The sequence below is a fragment of the Botrytis porri genome, assembly GCF_014898465.1.
Source record: "Botrytis porri strain MUCL 3234 chromosome Unknown BPOR_005, whole genome shotgun sequence".
Taxonomy (NCBI): domain Eukaryota; kingdom Fungi; phylum Ascomycota; class Leotiomycetes; order Helotiales; family Sclerotiniaceae; genus Botrytis; species Botrytis porri.
In genome coordinates, this window is record NW_024066079.1 from 2,396,968 (window position 1) to 2,412,715 (window position 15,748).

Consider the following 15,748-nt stretch of genomic DNA (forward strand, 5'->3'; position numbering starts at 1 on the left):
TTTCAGACAAGGTCTTCGATACATTTGCTAAATGCATACATACTGTCACTTCAGATATAGTACTTATACAATACTTGGGTCCGGACTAAAAAGTCGGAGTATTTCATTGGTCGGGTGGGAAGTTTTACTGCCTGATCATTATCTATTTCCATACCATTTTCAAAACTACTACGTTTATCTCAAGAAGCTTCGGATAGTCAGGATATTCAGCCAATCGTATTGATGTCATAATCAATGCCGTTGTTAGATCTACAGTGTGATCGGTAAGATGTGGCGATTCATCTCAAGTCTTTTTCTACCCTTGGGATGAGATGGAGTCCCATCTAAAGATCAAGTGGACAGTTCTCACTATTTCACTCTAACCACAAGTCCTTGTTGTTTACTCCTTGTAAAGCTCAAAATGGGGTATCGTGCCCAATTATCAATATACGATCATTAAGTCTCACCTAAGCGGAATGATCTACCTGCTACTTCTGATAGTTTGCGATCTTCAGGGCAGAAAAGTGCGGATGACATGGATTATGACTTCAAGTTACTAAAGAGGTGTTCTTGAAAAATGCAACGCTTTAATGCCGAGGACTCAGCTGTCAAACCTTTCCTATGTTGCTTCACGAATATATCTTCGCCACAGAACAGTAGTGTAAAGAACTAGAGAATAGACCTGAAAGGCTTTCTCCGCTCCTATACAATCACTGCATGAAATCCTCAGAGAATAGGCAAAATCCTAGGAAGCGACCTTATGACCCATTCTTGATTTAGGGTATCCTCAATAAAGGAAAACTAACCTCCCCTCTATTCGTCTCAACGGTGCTGATAATGCCCAATGACCAACTATGATGCAATACTGATCGTTTTGGGAAGTTTTTCTAAATTGCACTACTGACAAGTATATCCGAGGTCGCTATCATCCTTTTCACAACTCAGATCAGCTCCCAGGGAGTACATATCCCAATGAACTCCGCAGATGTATGTCCCATGCCCATGTATTTTGATCATCCCAATTCTACTACATACATGTTACCAAGCATTCTTGACACGAGTATCGGCATTTGATGGTTGGGAAAGGGGTTTGCATGGAAGTCTCACAACCTCGAGTCACTAACTACTCGTTCTCTAGTCATCCAATAGTCAAAAGCTACATAATACTGATTATCTTGAAGAGCAACCCAAGGAACCACATCATTATATCTGTTTATCGCCCCCAATTGACACATGTTCAGTCTCGCAAGGTGTTCTTTACCATTCAATTTTACTTTCGGAAAATGCTTCAGTGAATACCAATATGATAGGAATAGTAGTACATGAATACCACTGTAACCCTCCAAAGTCTCATTCTCAATCAGCTTCTTCACCGCTTGTAGTGATTGCGTACATCCTCAAACTCACAATAGCTTGCAAATTACACGTGCATACAGCCTTATAATCCAACTTTCTTTACAGCTCTTTTTCTATGGTTCCACGAGTCCCAGGCCGCATTTCATGTTTTGCCTTTGTTTGCCTTATTAAGCAAATCTTTCCGGACATCCATAAATAGCATTTCACTCGCTCAGTTCATCGCAGACCGTCTCGGGATCGCGACAGATTGATCTCAAACACCAGGATTTTTGGAATCTATCTATGTCCAAATTTACAAACGGTCGACGCTTACTGGAATTACCTTTTCCAGAAATCTTATGGGAAGGGTTAGAACCTAAAGCTTATGAGTATGCATATACTGCATAAGCTTTGAAATCCTTCCTTTATTGAGTCAAGCCTATCTTTTCTAATTTTAAGCTGTGTAAGAGAGGTAAGCCATTCTACTAATTGATCATCATCTTGGGGGTCGACGTTGCTTTTTGAGATCTATTGTTAAGCTTGAATGGAACATGCGCCCAGTTCATGTAACATAAGCCAACGGCATGATGATACACGCACATATACGCGCACACGCATACGCACACCTCATCGTCGTATTTCTCGTTATTGGGTAATTCTCACAATTTTTATATTCATCGAGACCGGACTCGGAATCTTGCGAAGGTGATGCTGCTGGATGTCCGAAGATGTCTCACTTGCTTAATGCCTATCTTTCGACGAGTATTTCACTTCAACATCCTACCTCACTACTAATTTTGACGCATCACTAAATCATGAAGAAAAATTGCATTATCAGACTCGAATTCGTGAGATCCCCAAACTTTTAATAGATTTTGTTCGTATGTGCTCCAAACCGGCTACTACCCATTCTCTTCCTACTCGTTCGCACATCAACATATAATCACACAGCGCAGCCAAGCCAATCACGTCAACAACATCAAACTTCATCACAAGAACGATTGTTAGATACTATTACATATTTCTCCAATTCCAACCCCAATCGGTCATCTATCTTGTCAATCTTCACCTGTGCAATCAAAACTCATCTCATCGCATCTCACTCGAACCTTAACCCTCACTTCTCACCCCTCGTTTATCAATCTGATCCCTTCCTTCAGCCGTTCTTTTAGACTTTTACTATCCCTCTTATCTACCCTCTCATTACTATCTTGGAAGTATCACACTACCCCTCTTCTCCAAATTTTTGCTCAACCCAACCGTAACAGCGCACTCTCTCCCACTTCATCTCCCCTCCATCTCATTCCCTCACATCAAAGCGCCACCTCATCCTCCTCCTCACCTACCCGTCATTCCATCATCCCACCATCCCAAGCCCACACCCCAAACTCCAAACCCCCTCACTACCCTGCTTATGCTTACGATCACAATACCCTGATCCATCACATTTATGTTTCAGCTCCAGCCACCAGCCATCATCCTAGTCACATCCATCTTCTTCCCCGCCCAATCCAATCCAATGATGCAATCCATAACACAAAATAACACAACCACTTAATCGGGACCAATCACATATACTTTCCTGGTTGTGAGAATAGAGATTTACGTTTCGGAATTGGTAAATGAATGGGATGGGATGGGAATGAGAATTCAATTTCTAGCTTCAAGTGATGGAATGGAAAGTAGAGATAGAAAATCAAGCTGGCGTTATGTTGTTGAGGTTTGGATTTGTGTATGTATATATGTAGGTATATAACTGGGTAGTCTGTCGAATCATAAATTTTCTTGACTGTGTCTTGATACTGCGGTTCTTTTTACTAATGTGTATTGTGTATGTGTGTGTGAGAGACATATCTTCTTATATTATAGATAGATATATTCTCATTCCATGTTTAAAATACATACATACATATGTACATGCACATCTATATAGTATTCATTCAATCACATTCACAATCATAATCAATCTAAATCTACCCACCCAGCTCGACCAAGCCAAATCTAATCCACCGTCGAACCAAGTCAAGTAAAGTCAAGTCAAACATACACCCTCCTCAACCACATCTCCATCTCCCATCCCTATCATCCATCCTCCCACAACCGAAACTCAAACCCATCATCAATACCGTGACTCGCTCATGGGAAAGGAACAGAATAAAACAACCCAAGGAATAAGAAATAGGAAACGAAGAAATAACAGAATCCTCCAGCCCCATCCAGGTAGGTATTCAGCCCAACTCCAAATATCCCAGTCTAGTCTAGCTCATTTTACCGAGACCGAGCTTAAATCCAATCCTTCAACACCATTACTCATCTACCTAGGTACCTACCTACCTAGTAAATAATAAGGATTTCGGTTTATGATTTATAATTACCCCTCCTTCCTTTTTCGGCTTGAGAGTGGTGCGAATGCGAATGCGAATGGGAATGAGAATGAGAATGCGAGGGAGGAATTGTAGGGATGGTGAGGTATGATGAGGGGGGAGAGAAAGGAAATGGGAGGAGGGAGATGGGTATGTGAGTGATATTATTGGGATTGTTCTCAGTAGTGTTTAGGTTTGTATATATAGCGAGGTAGATAGATAGGTAGATAGGTATGTATTTACCTATGAGAAAATTAGAGCTATATAATCTTGTATACTATTTCCATGTTTTTCTTTGTGCTTTTTAGATGTGTGGTCTTTGATTATTTGGAATTGGGTATATCTTCGTGGTAGATTAGTGAATGTTGAGTGATTTGGATTTAGTAGTTATTTCACTTCTCATCATTTTCATTCTATAGATAGGTACCTCACCTCGACATCTACTATGTTCTCTCTGAGAAATACAAAATGCTAGTTCAATTTAGAAAAAGATAGCTGATGTATTCATATTGATATCAAATCCTAATTAGCTCTAAACACTTGAAGCCTAGCCTTACAGCCCAGAGCCCTACCCAAACCTCCTTAATCCAAATCAGACGAAGATTCCTCTCAAGTGCAAGAGTTAAAGTATGATAAAGGGAAGTTCAATCCATATATCCATCTTATCTTTACATTCCCCTCCTTTTGACGAATTTCCTTCCCTGGACGAATAGATTCCTCTTTTTGATACCTATGGAAATATTCTTTCCTTAAGAGTAAAGTAATGACTTTCCTGTGAACCTCACTCACTTCATCTCGTCTTATTCATTTCAGTAGCGTGGAGAATGAATGTCTGGGTATCATGTCCTGAATCTCAAAACTCGCATATCAAGCATTACATACCTGGCAGACAGCAGTTCATAATCTAGGTATCTAGACAGTAGATACTAGATAGATAGATCTCAAACATCAAATATCAAACATCAAATGCTCAATACCAGCCCCAAATCAACTGCCCTGCCCTCTTCTCCTCACCTTCAAACAAAATCCCAATACACGAAAAACCTACCAAAGATCACTTCATGATCCCTGAAAGGGAAAAGGAAAATACTACACGAGAAATTCTGAAGCAATATTCTTCTTGATCTTATCCTTAGTCCTCTACTCCTATCTCTATCTCGGTGTAATTACATCCATTCGTCTCATCTCAACTCATCTCAAACTCCAGTCCTCCAGTCTCCAGTCTCCAGTCTCCAGTCTCCAGTCTCCAGTCTCCAAAGCAAAAGGATTCTAGTCTCTAGTCCTACAGTCTTCTACTTTTCTAACCTACTAGGAATCCTCATTCTTCTCACACTTTCACTTTCACTCCTACTCCTCCATCCTACTCACTCGCTTACACACATCCATACACCCACTCACCCATCCATCCCAACTAAATCCCCATTTCTGCGTTTCAATTTTCAATTTTCAGGTTCGGGTCCGCTCTCGATTTTGGGTTTAAGTTTGGATTTGGATATGAGTATGTGCTTACTTTGACAAGGATTCGGGTGCTCTTCTCTTATTCTCCCCCCTTCTCTCTTCTCTTCCCTTCACCCTCCCCCCCTCTCCGCCCTCATTCCCTCGAACCACTTCTCAACTTCTTCTCCCCCCTTTTACTATACCCCTTTCTCCTCTTGGCTCCATCTAACCTTGACTCCTTTTCAGCCAAGCATTTCCATTTTCATCTCCACCAAAGCCAAACGCAGAAAACCCATAAACCCATCCCATCACATCCTTACCCAAAATCCAGCACATCCATACACTCTTCCACAATACGAAATACCACACCAAGCAAGAGTGAAAGTTCTATACATAACACTTACATAGGTAAAATATTCAATCACATATAGAATATCATATTATATTAATATATATAATCATCTCATCTCATATCTATTTTCTTTCTTCTACATCTATGTGTTTTCTTTTACACACTTTCTACTTTCTACTTTCTACCTTCTTACCTTCTACCTCTACCTCCTCACCTACTTCTAATTCTACCTCCCCACCTACTTCTACCTTCTACCTCCGCACCTACTCCTCCTTTTCCCTCTCCTCCCCTCCCTTCCCATTCCCATTCCCATTCCCCTCCCTTCCCATTCCCATTCCCATTCCCATTCCCATTCCCATTCCCATTCCCATTCCCATTCCCATTCCCATTCCCATTCCATTCCCATTCCATCCCATCCCATCTCCATCTTCACAGCTATATCCCCGCTTCTCTATCCCTCACCCCAACAACTATTCTCCCCATTCTCCCATTCCTCCTTCCTCCTTCTCCCCTCTACTCTCTTCCCTCCCCTCGAAAGAAGAAGAATATTATTCAAAAATATCACCTCATCACCTCATTACTCCACTTCACTCCACCTTATCAATGTGAACTCTATTTTCATTTTCAACCTCAATTTCAATCACCACATCATAGACATACATAAACATAAAATAAACACTTAAAGTTCATCATGAATGTAATATTTTAATTCGATTTTGGATTTATCCTCATTTCTATTCCCATTTTCATCATTCACCCCCTTCCCGCTCCCTCCCTCTCCTCAACTCCCCTAAAATTACAGAACAATTCTCCTCATACAAATCCGCCCATTTCATCCCAACACTACCACTTCCCCTATACATGAATAACCCCCAACCCAAGAAATATACATATTTCCCTTCTCATTCTCATTCTCATCCCATAACACCACCCACCCACTCATCCATCCATTCAACCCCCTAAACCATGCAAGTTGACAACTATAATAATTCTCCACATCTCGCATTACAAAAGAAAAAAAGAAATCAAGAGAAAAAGAACGAAAGAATCCACGCTCATACACAAATACACGCAAATGCAAATGCCCTCCCAATCCCAATCCCAATATCACTCGCACTCACACCCCACTTCTCATAAAATCTCAATAACGATCTCTCCCCTGATCCTCCGGTTCATGACTATAAGTACACGCCGCGCCCTTTGCACACTTTCCCTCTCCCCAAAATTTACACGGTTGTTTCTTTCCCTTATACTGTCCGTTCTCATCCAGCGGTTCCCATTTTGTATCTTTCTTCCACTCGTTTCCTGGTTTACGCCATTTATCATTATTGTAATTATTTTTACCTCCTCTCGAATCTCGATTCTCATCACTTTGGTGACCGGGCCATCTTGACGAGGAATCGGTAGGAAGAGAAGGTGCATAGCCTTGAAGAGCGGGATTATTGGACCATGCGCTGAAATCGAATTGTTGGGGTGTTGATGATGATGTTGGAATATCGGTATTTGTGTTGTTATTTCCAGTTAAACTCGCTAGGTATTGTTGGACTTGTTGATTGACGTCTGGGACTGCGACTTGATAATTCATAACCGGCTGAGTCATCTGTGGTTGATAACCCTGCATTTGAGAAACTGGCATTGGAGGTAACATTGAAGGAGCTTGGGGAGCTTGCATTTGAGCAAGAAGTCTCTCTTCTGCAGCATTAGGATGATCCTTGTTATAACCATCCCACCAATCCTTCTTTTGTGCTTCGTTCATCCACTCAGGTGGTTCAATAGCTGGATATGGTTTGCCCTTCAAAGTTGCAACAACACGTTGAAGATTCTCCCATGCTACCTCCATTATGGGGTTGAATTTTGGTGCTCCAGAAAGTTGTTGTAATGCAGGCATACCATTACTGGAAGATGAAGCATTTTGTGTGAAACCGCGAGCTTGGTTATCTAACATTTCTTTGTACTTTCTTTCTTCCAAACGACTGATCGCAAGGGTTCGTGCATATTCTGGACCATACTGATGAATATCTTGAAGCCTTTGAATCAACCAAGGAGCACTTGGATACTTTAGTTGTTTTACCATACCAGTAGCGGCATCATTTGCAGAAGATGGTTCTTTTGCAGATGGTGGAATTTCTGAAGGATCATTATAGATTACAAGTAACTCATTGGCCTCTCGTCGCTTTTGTTCTTGCTGTTCCGGAGTAACAAACTTAACATTTCCACCTCTGGTAATATAACTTGGACCATATGTAGTATGCTTATCCAGATTGGAAAGATCGACTTCAACCAAAGTAGGATAAGGTCGATCCTCAATCATACCAGACATGACTTCATCATCGTCCTCATCTGTAGCCTGAACACGTTGCTTATGCATCATACCCTCAGAGTGATTATTACGTGCATCTCTCAACATACCATCTTGACGTCCCTCATCTTCTGCAACCTCATGTTTGAATAAACGAATTTGCTCAAGTTCATCGTCTGGCTTGAATTTGACTCTGAGATGTCGTCTGCTTTCTTTTCGCTCACGGCGCTTCTTTTCTTCGGGAGTTTCTGGAGGTCCAGCTGCTGGTGAAGCCTTCTTTGGTGCCTCAGGTGGTTTCTCGATACTGGCCAAGATATCACCTAATCTGGATGACATTGGTGGTGGTGGAGGTGGTGATGGTTCTTTCTTCTTGGTTGGCGCAACCTTTGGAGCAGGCTTAGGAGTTGGCTTGGAGGAAGAAATACCAAGAAGGTTGACATTGGATCTCTTAGGTATTGGAGGCAACTTGGTTGTCGAGGTAGGAGTACCAGAAACATCAGTAGCAAACTTCTTATTTGGTTTTCCGTTATTGCCATCCCCTTCATGAGGTCTTTTTGATGGATTTAGATTAGTTGCCGTGGGCTTCAAGGATTCTGTAGCTCGAGATTTAATTTGTTCTATCTTTTCCAGCTTCTTCTTGGTATCTTCAGCGCTAGGCAATGTCTGATCTATCTTAGAAGCTCTTCGCTTTGCATCAACTGTGTTATCCATTATAACTTTGATGTAGCTTTTAATTTCTTGATCTCCTTTCTTATTCCAACGCTTTGCGAGAGCATCAAATTTACTCTTCGTAAGCAAATCTTCTGTGAGTGTTTGAAATCTGGCGAGCAAAGCAAAAACAGCTCGTGGAAGTTTTCCAACGTAATCTTCAGTTTTTGTACATTCGATGAGTGTGGCTGTCAAACCGCTAACTAACTTCTGGTGGCCACCAAGATTTTCGACAATTGGAGCATAGCCGAGTTTATTCGCTGCCTCAATTGTTTGATACAGAGCTTCTGAAAGTTCGGAACGGAGCGACTTGAGTTTCTGTAATTGTACCTCAGGAGCTTTAGATGTTGTTGCTTCTTGTAATTTCGCCGTGGCATCCTTGATTTGAGTTCGAAGAGCGATGAAAGTATTGGCATAATCGTTCATAGCACTTGTAATAGCAGCGGCACTTGGACTAGAATTGGGATCTTTCCAGACAATTCCTATGGCATCCCATCGGGCAGCACTAGGGATATCACTGGGACGCGTGAGCCCACGTACCTGTATTGATCAATCATTAGTATTCATTTTTAGTAATCATTGGGCTATCAGCCAGGGGTTGGCATATCAATGAGGTCAAACATATATGCGAGCAGGCTAATATGATTGTCCACTCATGTATTGAAATAATTCACACAGAACAGGTCAAATATCTTATTATGGAATAGTAACAGCAGATGCATGTCATACACATGATAGAGATCGATCACGTTCAGGAATTATTGGGGAAGGGGAGTTTGTACTTACAGTACTAATATCTATTGGAGGAGGCATATCATCTTCATCCTCATCTTCATAATCAGACTCTTCTTCCGAACTTGTTTCTTCCTCTGAAGTGCTTGATTCCGTGGGTGTTGAAGACTTAGTTGGCGTATTTGTACCATCAGAACGTACGATGGAATCTTTATCAAAAGCAGATCTACTAGTGCCTTTATAAGTGCTAACGTGCGTTTTCTTCTGTTTTGGCGCCCGAATTTTCTGTGAAATTTTTGCTGGCGTGGTTGAAATTTCTAACCGAGATATTAATATTGAGGTAAACAAAGAGATCCAATGATACTTACTTGATTTATTCAGTCCCGGTACTAGTTCTTTTCCACTTCTGGATTTTCTTGGATGATACTTTGGAATGGTATCTACCCAAAAGATGTTAGCAATTTTGATGTCTCGGGAAAAAAAAGAAGCGTTTAAATATACTGACTCTTTAGTGCAGGAGGAACCTGTATCGGCGTATCTTCCCATGCGAGAAATGGAGCATATGAAAATCTAGGTCTTGAAGAGGGGTTGTTCGCAACAAGATCTGGATGAGTGACTCGGAGTGGGTTTGGAGCCGGAGCAATGGGTTGAGGCTCGGGAATCTCTCGTTGGCGAGGCACAGCAACAGTAGGTGCCGCGACGGGATATTGCTCTGTAATCGGAACATGTTGCTTCACCTCCTCCTTTGGAACAAGATCTGAAGGAATCGAAGGATACCGCACGGTATTGTTGGATGAATTCTGGTCCATCTTTTGTGGTACAATACTATTCTGAGCTTGGTTAAAGAAATGATTATCATTACTTTGTGTCCTTTGGCCATAGTTATAATTAGGTTTACTACCAATTCCGCTATTTGATCGTTGAAAAGCGGTCGATGGAATCCCACTGTTCATTTGCTGTTGAGCCAACAAATTGTATTGAAGTGTTTGGGGAGAAATTGTGGTATGTTGAGTGGTATTTTGCTGATACGGGAAAGGACTTTGAGCTCCATGGTAGGAATTCGACTCTTGCATTGAAGGATCGAGACTGTAAGAGGTAGGAGTGAACATGTCTGATGGTCTAGCATGTTGATACTGCGCAGCAGCATATGCAGGACTATTCGTATATGATAGAGCATTATACGTGGGTTGCTGATGAGATTGATGAGAAAGATCATACTGTCCATAAGAAGGTTGAATATTCGAATATCTTCCATATGGATCTGATTGTACATGTTGCTGTTGAGGCTGTTGTTGGGGTTGCTGCTGGGGTTGAGATTGTTGTTGTGGGTATGCATATCGGTCTGCACTTGGCCAAACTGAACCACTACTCAATAATCCATCGAAATCAACATCATCTGGTATGTAACCATGATTATCACCGTCCATCTTGAATTGTGAGAGTGAGATATAGTCACGTGAATGACTAAAGAGCACCCAGGGAAAACTAGAGGAGTTGGCTCGGTAAGAAACGCTTAAATGCGGGTAACTAGTTTTTCGGACTAGGCTCGGGGCGTGGCTAGAAGAATAGCGTGGTGTGTCCCGAAAGGTTAAAGACGGGGGAGTTAAATGATTCGTCTATTCGGTTTTATGGTAAAGTGGATGAATTGGTTTGGTTTGATTGGGTAAGCTAAACAACAAAGAACATGAATTAGCTGACAAGTAAATATTTGATTAAGCAACCCCCCTCCCCCCATGAAAGAATGAAATCCCATCTTGATGGCTGGGCGGAAAGTAAAGTGTGTGTGTGTGTGGTGTAAAGAGGAAAATGTGAGCCAAAAGAAAAGGAAACAAAAAGATAGGTTTTTGGTGGGCAAGGAAAATTGGTATGTGTGTAGATTGTATGCAAAAGCCACTGATGACGATGCTTGCAACTCTCTGATCATAGGTATGCGGTGCAATAATCCATCCGTTGAAGAGATTCTCTGGAAAGATAATAGTAATTGAAGATATTGATGGATGGATGGATGGATGAATCAATGAATGAATGAATGAATGCTTTCCAAAACACACCCTCACTCACTCCATCATCATCATCATCATCATCATTATCACAGTTTTTACTGTAAATGAAGAGCGATAGATGAAGTATGGATTGCCCATGACCACACCTCACTTCTGGGTTGTTATCCAAATGTGTGATGTTCCATGAATGTACCTTTTTTATCAAGTACATTCAGCAGTACAATCACACCCCCTTTTTTTTGTTCTAAACACCAGAAGCCCGATGGCCAAGAAACACTATCGGTAAGAAGAAGTACAACCACAACCGCAGCCTGCACAGTACAATATAGTCCAGTGAAGCCAGGCTCGAGACATCATCAGTATACCCTCTCTGCAACAATGGTATAGATGAAGATCTTCCTCTTGAACGGATCTTTTCTCTTTTCACTGTGCTATACGATATGGGCAACTTATGATATCTCAACCTTGCACGTTGATATGCGGTCCCTTTCCGACCTCTCTATGCGAAAGCAAAAGCATGAAAGCCTTGTGTCTATGCAGATTGAGGATTCTTGGGGGGGGGGGGGGTGGCAATACAATATTCTGGGTAGGGGGAGGGGGGTAAAAGTGTAGTTGTAGATAATTTGGCCAGCGTCAATTGCATGGCGTATCAAGATTTGGTGGTGTTGTGTGTATTCAAAGTGTTACCATACCCTTTTGTTTTTGCTTTGGAGGACTTTGTCTTCTTTGCGCACTTAGATCTGCCCGTCTGAATTTCTTCTCTAAAGTTATACACTCTTATGAGTGACCCAGCAGCCTTTTTCTTTTTGCAAATCCGGTCACTTTTTTGGTTCAATAATTAATTTGTACGATCATGAATTCTGATTAGAAGTAAAGTTGGCGCGTCCATGTAATAACCATCAAAGAGAAAATGTCATGGGACCGTTGATGAAGATGGGGGGGAGAGGTGAAGAGGTGAAGAGGTGAAGAGGTGAAGAGTTGAAGAGTTGAAGTAATGTGTTGATGAAGAATTGGGTAGAGGTGATGAATGGTGTTGTGTTGTGTTGTGTTGTTGATAAAGGTCGAGAAAGTACGAAAGAAAAAGCAAATGGTGATGGTGATGGTGTGTGTTTTGGTTGTGGGTTTGGATTGTATTAAAAGAAAGGAACAAGAGAGAGATTGAAGGAACGAACGATTCAAATTGAGGGAAAGCGTGGGAAAGTCCATTTTTCGGTTTTTTAGTTTCGCCTGCAGAACGTTTCGTTTCGCCGTACAAAAGAGAGACCCCCTTGTTGTACCTGATGTGATTTGATATTTGATAACGCTAATAAAACATTCTACTAATAATTATTGGATAGATGGTTGATACCCGTGGGACCTAGCAGAATAGTACAATTCACCATGAAGCCATTCACTAGGGAAACTTATTACTTACTCACTTAGATACTTACCTACCTACCTACCTACCTACCTACCTACCCACTCACCTACTCACCTATTCTTGTTCGATAAGCTATCGCAATATTCGCAGATGTGTCCTTGAGTAAAGGCAAATAAATCATTCCATACATACTCACACCTTTCTGGAATTTCATCTACCCCTCAATACCTTGATTCTTGCGCATCTCAATACTGGTATTACATGATATATTCTAGCCAATTTGGCTGAATCACAGCCTTGGAAATCAATAACAAACATGGCAACTTCACATAACTCTCTCCGGGATCGTCAGATCAGTATGTAAATTATTTCCCCTATTTTCTACCTCTTCTGCATACTGAGATACTAATCCATCTCTCGATAGGATCGATTGAGCGCATGCTCAATTTGAATCATGATTCCCCCGAATCTGCGAATGCTCACGATCAAACATCACTCACTGGAATTGCGGTGCCATCAGTGCCTATTCTCAACGAAGATGGAGAACCAATTTGGAAGGTCTTGGTCTTTGATGATTTAGGACGAGATGTTATCAGTAGTGTACTACGAGTTAGCGACTTGAGAGCTTGGGGAGTTACAATGCATATGTATGTTGATGTGCGGGGAAGCAAGAGCTTCCATGTTACTTGAAAAGTACTGATGAAGTTAGGCATATTTCAGCAAATCGACACCCTATCCCCGATGTTCCAGTATTATATTTGGTTGAACCTACGGAAGCCAACCTAAAGGGCATTACCAGTGATCTCACGAAAGGTCTCTATTCTCCTGCCTACATCAACTTTCTCTCCTCGATACCTCGCGCATTATTAGAAGATTTCGCAAAGCAAACGGTGGAAGCTGGGACGTCAGAAAATATTGCACAATTCTTTGATCAATACCTGAATTTTATTGTGGGAGAACCGGACCTCTTTAGTCTTGGGATGAGAAAACAGAATACATATTGGGCATTGAACAGCGCAAAGACAAAGGATGAGGAATTGGACAATGTGGTTGATAGGATCGTCAGCGGACTTTTCAGTGTTATGGTCACAATGGGTAAGATATTGGATGGGATTGTGTTGGCGCCCAACTAACAATTTACAGGCGTTATGCCAATAATCAGATGTCCTCCAGGTGCAGCAGCAGAAATGATCTCTGCTAAGCTCGATCGAAAATTGAGAGACCATGTTCTAAACTCAAAAGACAATTTGTTCTCCGGCCCCGCCAATCGTCAATCTACTATTGCGCCCTCTGCTCGACCAGTTCTTATTATACTCGATCGAAATGTTGATCTAATTCCTATGCTATCGCATTCCTGGACATATCAGTCACTCGTACATGATGTTCTCAAAATGAAGTTAAATCGAATCACCGTCGAGACACCAATAGATGAGGAGAATCCTGCAAAGGGTACAACTAAAAAGGCTTACGATTTGAATGCGAATGATTTTTTCTGGGCAAAGAATTCCGCTGTGCCGTTTCCACAAGTAGCGGAGGACATTGATGCAGAATTAATGCGATACAAGGCCGATGCAACTGATATAACGAAGAAGACAGGTGCTTCTTCCATAGAAGATCTTCAAAATGATACGAGTGCTTCGGCACAACATCTGAAGGCTGCCATTACCTTACTTCCCGAATTGAGAGAACGAAAAGCTGTTCTAGATATGCACATGAATATATTAGCTGGACTTTTGACTGGCATAAAGGATCGACAATTGGATAACTTTTACCAAATGGAAGAAAATATCATGAAGCAAACAAAAGCGCAAATGCTTGAGGTTGTAAATGATGCAGACAAAGGCAAAGAACCAACAGATAAATTGAGATTATTTATCATCTGGTACTTGAGTACCGAACAAGAAATCACGAGGGCTGAGATGGACAAATTTGAAGAGGCATTGAAGACTGCAGGTGCTGACACTACATCTTTAGCATATGTCAAACAGTAAGTCATTTATTCATTTTTCTCATCTAGTTGATGCGACTAACAAACAATTCAGAGTTCGCACCACAACCCGAATGACAATGCTCACTACAGCTCCTACCCCTGCTTCTCAACCACCAAGTACATCCGGCGATCTTTTCCGTGGTCTCTCTTCCATTTCTTCTCGCCTCACCACATCCCTTAAAGAAACTGGTATTACCACCAATTTCGATAATTTAATATCCGGAGTAAAGAATTTCCTTCCCGCAAATCGTGATCTTACTGTCACAAAAATTACAGAATCAATTATGGATCCTCAGTCCGCTTCTAGTTCCGCAATAGCAAAAACAGAAGATTATCTTTACTTTGACCCTAGATCCGCAAATGCAAGAGGTACCGTACCACCAGCAAGCGCGAGTAGAAGAAACGAAATGCCAGGAAGTTTGCAAGGACCTGGTATCACACCGAGTTTTGGTATGCGTAGACAAGGGTTTAGTGAAGCAATTGTTTTTACAGTTGGTGGGGGTAGTATGGATGAATATGGAAATTTACAGGAGTGGACGAGAAGGGTTAATAAGGAAGGTGGGGGAGGAATGGGGAAGAGAAGAGTGGTTTATGGAAGTACGGAGTTGGTTAATGCGGAGGAATTTTTGAGTGGGGAATTGGGAATGTTGGGGGCTGAATGTTCGTAGGTTGAGTGGATGGATTTATAGAATTGATATATCATGGAACGAAGAAAAAACACAGTTTGATGTGTGGAAATGAGGGGGAGAAAGGGTTAGCATAGCTGTATGGCGTGTGAAGCGAAATGTTTAAATGGAATATAATGTGATATGCGTTGTCTCCATCACTGGTGTTTACTTTCTGCCTTGATAATCATGCAGTTAGTAGTCAGTCAGTCCATGTGTTTCCTCTCTCGTATGTGGCTCACTACTTGCTCTCATATCACATGTTCAGATGTTCATATCGATATTCTCGACCATTTATGTTGTGATTAATTCATAATTGGGAATTGATCATTGGTAGGGGAAACGGGAATGGTATGTAGGTAGGTAGGTGGGTGGATGGGTGGGTATACAGAATAAATAAGAAATAAGAAAGAAGAAAGAAATTAAGCGAGGTACTTGTGCCTTGAGGTTGATGGTGATGGTGTGGGATGCACGAGATGAAGTTGATTGTGTATGTGTATGCGTATAGTAAGTGTATTTATGTGT

General features: G+C 41.5%; 2 protein-coding genes across 2 annotated transcripts; one reads left to right on the forward strand and one right to left on the reverse strand.

Moving 5' to 3' along the window:
* Window positions 1-6,290: 6,290 nt before the first annotated feature.
* EAF01_004385 (uncharacterized protein) lies at window positions 6,291-11,752 on the reverse strand. Its single transcript, XM_038912639.1, has 4 exons — window positions 9,711-11,752; window positions 9,574-9,645; window positions 9,260-9,522; window positions 6,291-9,013 (listed from the first exon to the last, which is right to left on the reverse strand). The coding sequence occupies exons 1-4, from the start codon at window positions 10,630-10,632 to the stop codon at window positions 6,608-6,610; spliced, it is 3,663 nt and encodes a 1,220-aa protein (XP_038772323.1). The 5' UTR covers window positions 10,633-11,752; the 3' UTR covers window positions 6,291-6,607.
* Window positions 11,753-12,884: 1,132 nt separating this feature from the next.
* EAF01_004386 (uncharacterized protein) lies at window positions 12,885-15,226 on the forward strand (the record flags this gene model as incomplete). Its single annotated transcript, XM_038912640.1, has 5 exons — window positions 12,885-12,924; window positions 12,993-13,215; window positions 13,278-13,663; window positions 13,712-14,555; window positions 14,611-15,226. The coding sequence occupies 5 exons, from the start codon at window positions 12,885-12,887 to the stop codon at window positions 15,224-15,226; spliced, it is 2,109 nt and encodes a 702-aa protein (XP_038772324.1).
* Between the last annotated feature and the right edge of the window lie 522 nt (window positions 15,227-15,748).

Coding starts and splice junctions, on each gene's coding strand:
- EAF01_004385 (XM_038912639.1), bottom strand. CDS start 10,632: ATGGACGGTGATAATCATGGTTACATACCAGATGATGTTGATTTCGAT. Junction 9,646..9,710: donor GGTTCCTCCTGCACTAAAGA/GTCAGTATATTT, acceptor TCTTTTGGGTAG/ATACCATTCCAAAGTATCAT. Junction 9,014..9,259: donor CTCCAATAGATATTAGTACT/GTAAGTACAAAC, acceptor TGATCAATACAG/GTACGTGGGCTCACGCGTCC.